This window comes from Varroa jacobsoni, unplaced genomic scaffold (assembly GCF_002532875.2).
Source record: "Varroa jacobsoni isolate VJ856 unplaced genomic scaffold, vjacob_1.0 scaffold_350, whole genome shotgun sequence".
Classification (NCBI taxonomy): domain Eukaryota; kingdom Metazoa; phylum Arthropoda; class Arachnida; order Mesostigmata; family Varroidae; genus Varroa; species Varroa jacobsoni.
The window spans coordinates 36,487-43,190 of NW_019213252.1; the positions used below are offsets into that span (position 1 = coordinate 36,487).

The 6,704-nt window shown below is 42.5% G+C and overlaps 1 protein-coding gene and 1 long non-coding RNA gene across 2 annotated transcripts in view; one reads left to right on the forward strand and one right to left on the reverse strand.

Moving 5' to 3' along the window:
• Positions 1–6,704, reverse strand: part of LOC111259592 (uncharacterized) — a 10,933-nt gene extending 4,229 nt beyond the window's left edge. Inside the window, exons 1-3 of the mRNA XM_086967961.1 lie at positions 6,037–6,704; positions 4,199–4,513; positions 528–916 (exon numbers count right to left, since the gene is read on the reverse strand). Coding sequence (XP_086824087.1) covers positions 528–916; positions 4,199–4,480 — 671 coding nt within the window. The 5' untranslated portion in view covers positions 4,481–4,513; positions 6,037–6,704. The remainder of the gene's footprint in view (positions 1–527; positions 917–4,198; positions 4,514–6,036) is intronic.
• LOC147753610 (uncharacterized) lies at positions 120–4,347 on the forward strand. Its single transcript, XR_015310663.1, has 3 exons — positions 120–415; positions 3,960–4,050; positions 4,211–4,347. It is a non-coding gene; the product is annotated as an uncharacterized LOC147753610 (long non-coding RNA).

A 6,704-nucleotide genomic window follows, 5' to 3' on the forward strand; every position in this document is an offset into this window, starting at 1 on the left:
ACATATATATATACACATTAAGCAACGCATTTTTGGCCGCTCGTGCTTTTATCATTAGTCGAACAACTGATAAACAACTAAGTTACGATTGTTAAGGCGGCGTCCAAAACCGGTTGGTTTGTTGGTTGAAAAATTGGTCGTAAGATACAATTAAAATAACAAATAATTGCATGGGCGCACCTCAACCGATTCGCTATGATGCTATCAAATTAATCTTTTTACTTATAGTCAAGCAGGCTTTGTCGACATTGAAGGCTGGTATCGTGCAAGAGTTATTTTATGAAATCGTACTACTGGAAAAGGTGGTGTAAGTGCATGGTATACGAACCACCGTAGTGTTACATACGAAGTCCTGTCAAGGCCGTAAAATCGGATTGCGAGTGCGATGTTCGATGCAACGGATTCATTTTCTGAGGTATATCTGTGTGCTCTATCCCTTTATATAGAGTTATTACCAATTAGCTTTATAAACAGATCTTCAAAGAATTTTTCATTTGTAGCGTATGTACGTATATCTCTATACGAACCTGAGAGCAGTAGTAGTGCTATTATTGTTGATCGTAGTACCTCGAAGGCCAAGTTTTTGCATAGCATCTGTCAGATGGCTAACCTCCGCTGCTCTTCCGGGGGCTTTAATCTGTAGGGGTTCTACGGAGGCAGTTCCATTCTGTTGGTGGCAACTGGCCCTATTTGGTGCCCTCTTAACAGTGGCTCTTCTCATTGCCACTCTGCTTGAGCCTATAGAACTGCTTCGCGATTCACCCGAAGTGCGGCCGCTGCTCCTGCGATCGGCGTGGCCTACTCCCGGCTTGTCTTCCTCAGAAGACGACGATGATGCTGAAGAATTTTCCTCGGCGTTATCTTCGTTTATGTGTCCGACTGATTCACGAAGCTTTGAAGTGACCGTGCCAATCGGCTGTAGTAACACCGTTTCATAAGAAAAGTAATATATATATATATGTATATTGAGTCTCAATGTGGGTTCACTATGAGCTTTCAATATAATCTATATCCAGCCGATACGTTAGGATAGACTATTGGGATGAGTTCGACACCCAGAAAAAGTGGAGTTCCCTCCCATAGTGAAGACTCCTCAGTGGACATTCAGGAAGCTTAGACGGGTTTACGGGACTATAGGTATTATAAGCCCGCAGCGACTGAACGCGTCTGAAATTAATGAACAGTGCCGCTACCGCCTTTCCGTCGACCCTTTGGTGATTTTTACCTTTTCACCTGTTCCATTTCTCAGTTTTTGACGCAGTTACGCACATATTCGGTGTGCTAGGTCGCTACCTTCGCCCAGTGTCGCCCCGTCAGCGAGCACACCGGTTCCGTCCCTTACTTTTTTGCCAGGCATCAATTACCGTCCGGGATCATAATCCGGGGTTGTAACCTGAGCCGGCCGTTGGACCGACCCAATTTTGTAGAGCGGTCCACCCTAAATTGGGTCAGCGATATAGAGCCCTGTGCGCTTTACAGACAGATCTAGAAGGAAAACCTTCTGTTCTCTGTGGTTAGCTAACAACGTAAATTTTCTTCGTCGACGCAGAGAATTTCAAAATTAAGTTCACAATTGGTAACTTTTTGCTTGTTATTATGCGGGGTTCTTTAAAAAAGCTAAATTTTAACGAGGTCCTTAGATTTGCTTCTAGTTCTCGCCGTATGAAAAATAATTCGTTCAACTTATCTAAAAAGTAAATGATGCAGAGAAGTGTCAACACTGCGCAAAAATGTAATACGCCGAAGCGTATATAAGTATTAAAGTGCGACGTTTTGACAGCAGTAAATCAAAATAAAATAACAGACGGCTAATATTCTACTAAATTGTTGATGATGGTCTGGTAGCGTTCGGGGGGCGGTACAGGTAAGAGGGATTTGTCATGCATCGATAGTAATGTATGCTTGTTGTTACCCGTACCGAACTATAATTGTTAAAAGAATCCTGAATCAACCCTTTCCGACTAGTCTAAGCATATTTTTTTTGTAAAACGAGACAACTTTGCCACAAAATATTATCAAGAGCGTCATCCGTTTCAATTAACGTTTGCCTCTATATATAAAAAATTATATTAATAACCTAAGATTCAGTAAGTATTGCGGCTCTATCATGAACAAATACTAAGCCTCTGAATTCGATGGCTCTAGCATAAAAATGCAATTAATGTATACTGAAATCGTAGGCTCGACGACCATTTTCTCAGAACCATAATGAGGAAACGTTCTGAGATACTTAAATACAAACACATTTGAATAATTTCATTTCTATTTACATATTTGTATACTTGATTATGGTTATTTATCAGTAAAAATGCAGCGTCAGCCTTCAAAAACGTAGTGTAATATTTGTTTTAATAGGAAACACATTATCAAATGTTAGAGTAAAGCAAACCGAAACTTGAAGTCATTTAGATAAGCAATGAGGTTCGTCTAAGGCTATAATGAAACCCCAGCAACTAAATACCATGGAATTATCTATCCAATAGGGGCTTTCTAATTTCGTACCGCCACTTGCTATGCCTGATGCTTCATAACTGGTATGACGTTTTAAGAAACGATGAACAATTTGGCTTTCAGGTAAATTGAAAAAAGTTAAACATCTGGCCGACAAAAATAAATTTGCGCTGAACTAGGCTCGTTTAAGATTCTTTGTGTAGCAGCAACTCACAGTCCTATTCAGAAGCAGTCTAAAAGACTGCCGAGAAGTTTCAAGTTCTGGAAGCGACGACTTTCTCAGCCACTAATTGAACGCTTTAACCCGCTCTGTAGGAAAACCTGTTTATATCAGTCAATACTTTGCTTTATCCTACGTCGAATGCATCCCGGTTCGGTCATCTAAATGTAGTGACCACTCTCGGTTCGCTCTCAGTAATAGAATGGCTTATTACAGATGGGCCTTGAAATTCATTTGAAGGCAATGTCTAATATTACCAGCACGAATTAGGATATTTTTCTCTCATATAAAACAAGCCGAATTGCGCTCTTGAATCCAAATTTCAGTATAGCCTCCAAGTAGTCGTGCAATGTTGGGGGTTTCATATGGATTCCTGGCAAATTTAGGAATAAGAACGTGTCAAACAGTATTTCTATGCGTCGGCCGAATTTCGGATCTTGTAAACGGAATCTCAGCATTCTCCTAACTTTAAAACTTACCGTACGCCAATATCTTCAACTACATTAATTGGCAATAGCGAATGGCACTTCAATAGCCGTCATAGGCGATATGGAATAGAGGTCGAGTAAAGATCGATATTGTAAATAATATGGATGAGGTCTCAGCGGTGACGATCGGCGGTTGCACGAGTAGGTGCAGTCACTCAGGAAAAACAAAAGAAGGAAGCTTTGAAGAAACAGTGTTTTGCTAACTAACATCCAGGAGCCTATCTGTTTACAGCAGCCATATGCTGACCCACGGAACGGATTACTGGTGACATAAGGACGTATTTCAAGACGACAGTAGTCTGAGAAAGCCCGAGTAGAGACGGTCTTACTAATCCGAATATCTTGGTTTTTAATGCTATGGTAAATAACGGCAAAGCAGCCTAGAAAAAGTAACAATGGGAATATCGGCTTCTAGAGCCACTTATAGCTAGATGGTAGATCCCTATCGTTCAACCGGTTCAGACTTATTCGTTACATCCGTTTGGGCGCACGTGCAGGCTCAAAAACGTCTCGTACGACTCTGGATAAGGAAGAGAAGGTGGCAACGGTATTGATAGTGATGATACGCGGATAACAGCCACGAAACTAAAACAGCTTATCGAAACGTCGAGTCGAAGAGTCTAGTTCATAATCTGTTTCGTATCCCCATTGTGTTTGACTTTTATTATAAACGCTAACCCGAATGAGGGAGCAATTTCCAAAAAAAAAATTGTACGTTGCTACTCAACTTATGGTAAATCTTACGGATATTGTTCTAGGACTGACGAATAAATAGTGAATATTTACCGATATTTTTTTAGGAACTGTGTCAAAAGGGTTTGACAAGACCCCTACGCCTATACCTATAATTCGTAAGCTGCGTTCCCCACATTTAGGAGAGCTTCTAAGTTCGTAAGTAACAGCGCCAAATCACTGAAAAAATTGACATCAGGTATTTGAAGCGGTCTTAGGTAGTTTTCTATCCTTTCACTGCCGACCTATACACAAACAAATTCAATTGGCAAAATACTTGCTCTCATTTGGGTTCTGCTGTACGTACCTGACTTGGCAGGGGCGAATTGGAGATGGAATGTAGCGGAGTGACATCGGTGAACGACTCCGATTCGAGGTCAGATTCGAATAAGTCTTCCGAAGATAGCGACGATGAATCGTCGTTGTCGTCTTCATCGTTATCTTCATTGACATCACCATCGCCATCGTCATCATCATCACCGCCATCGTCGTCCACTTCACTAGTTTGCTGATGTCCGTGTTCTGTGTCGTCGGCACCTAGTGGATCTGTCGAGGAATCGCCACTCATCGCTTCGTCGGTGGACGCCATCTGCGTCCGATGGTCTCCTTCGAACGGACGGCGCTAAACAACAATGAATAGATGAATACCAAATGTTTGACATTGTTAAAATGAAAGCAACAGAAACCGAACAAGACAAATATATACCTGAATGCGATCGACAGAGTAACAATGCATATTGGTGCTTATTGTATAATATTGGAAAGACAACTTACACCCACGCACACACAATCGCTGTCGAGTGGTGCCACCTGCGTCGCCAAAAATCGATAGCTATGAATCATAGTATTACCCCAAGATTTACGGAAAACAGAAGAAAAATAACATAAACACTATAGTAAAATTGTAAGTGACGATATACTTTTTGCAGATCTGTGAGTTGGTTTTGCAGTCGATCTTTTGCCGAGTCTGTCGATTTTCACAAACAGAAGAAAAAGATCCTTTATTCTTTCTTTTGTTTCTAAGAGCTGTCCTATTTATCTTTCGATTATTTGGCGCACGCATTCATTTCGTGCTAATTATCTGAAATGCTTTGCTAATAGTAATGCTTTGTCATTGTTAAGAATGTGCTCAGGTTAAAACTACGAAATGTGCGAACAATTCAGGTTCGCTAAAGGACAACGCCAGGTTTAAATGGGTAAGTTTATTTAAAGGCATGCATTAAAGTAGGCACTGCCGCTTTCTTTGTACAAAGTTTTCTCTGATCTTCAAGCTGTTATACGAACGGGATTTCGGGGAGAAAGAGTTCGAAAACTTCTAAAGATAACCGTAGTCTGGGCCGCAATTGTTGACAGGTGGGAGTTTTGATTATTATTATTATGACTATAATATGGGTCTAATTAGAATTCTACTATCTGTACCATTAGTTATAGTGCAAGTAATAGCAAACGCAAGCTTCGATTGTGTTTTAGGAGGATGACGTCAATGGGGTGGCGTCTCAGCATCGGGGGCGTAGATGCGGAGGCAGTGGCGACGCTGAGAATCTAGGTTTGGACAACACCCTAGTTAACGAGGTTGCGGCGCTGCCTGTTGAAACGATGGGCTGAACTGCGCTCGTTGTATGCGTGCGCGTGTATACTAAATTAAGCACTACGGATAGCTTATAGAGTGTATAGCACTTGACGCAAAGGTAAGTACGAAAGTTCAGGATGAAAAGATCTCTGGAGATGAGAATCGACCAAAGTAAGCGGTATCTTAAGTAGAGTAGACTGCTGCTACTTCAATTACCGTTATTGCACAGACTTCGTCGGTAAAATGAGGCTACAGAAGAACTTACAGAAGCGCTTTTATTTGATGGGCTATTAATGTTATACAACATTTTTCCTGAAAGAAGACAACAGACGACCGTACGCTGTTTTCTTTTTTCTTGATACATAGCATAATAATAGTAATGCCAGTAGCTGTTAGTATAAATATCTGTTATTATTACATCTTTCATATGTACGCGGACTCTTGGCTCTACAAACTATCTGACTTGTTAGTTCTGGGTGAATGGTTGAACTTGCGGGCCATTCTGGTGCTCACTGAAGCAACGCGGCCCCTTATCCACGGTGGATATGGTGCTGCGTTGTCTGCTTCTCGCTCACCGGGTTTGACGGATTCTTCTCGTAGGACTGACAATGATGTACTAACAGTACACGACCCACAAGCAGCTTGCGTCGTTCGTGGCGGAAATTCCTGTCCACGTTAACCCAGATCGGTTCAGGCCCATTCTAGGTGAAGGCAGTGTGTCTGTGGCTGTGTTAGCTAAAGCACAACGGAAACCGACTGTCGCTGTCTGTCGTCTGGATGAATCTGCGTACAATTCTATACACTATTATAGGCTAAACATTGGTGGGTGTTATCGCTGCACAGTACGCTCACTGGTTGCGCTGGCCTGGATTGGATGGAAATTCACGTTGGGCGCCTCTGCTACACACACACACGCACACATAGTTCGCCGTGTTCATATAGTTCACATACAGCAGATTCGGTCGCTGTATGAGGTGGCTACGGTTAGCGTGCCTTTTCGATTGGCTTTCTTCTAAACTACGGCGAAATGGTTGATGATGTTGGCAGCGCGTTGGCTGAGGACAATGACGAGGAGTCTGTGCCGGTTTTTGTTCACAGACAGTAGCTTGGCCGCGTAAGTCACCCGGTCCGCTAAGCAACCATGGCGAGCACTCTGCTCGGCGACGACTGGGCTCCGACTGCTTAGCAGCAGCTCCGCCGCCGCCCCCGTTAAGAGCGCCGTCGTAGCGGAGACTGTCGCAAA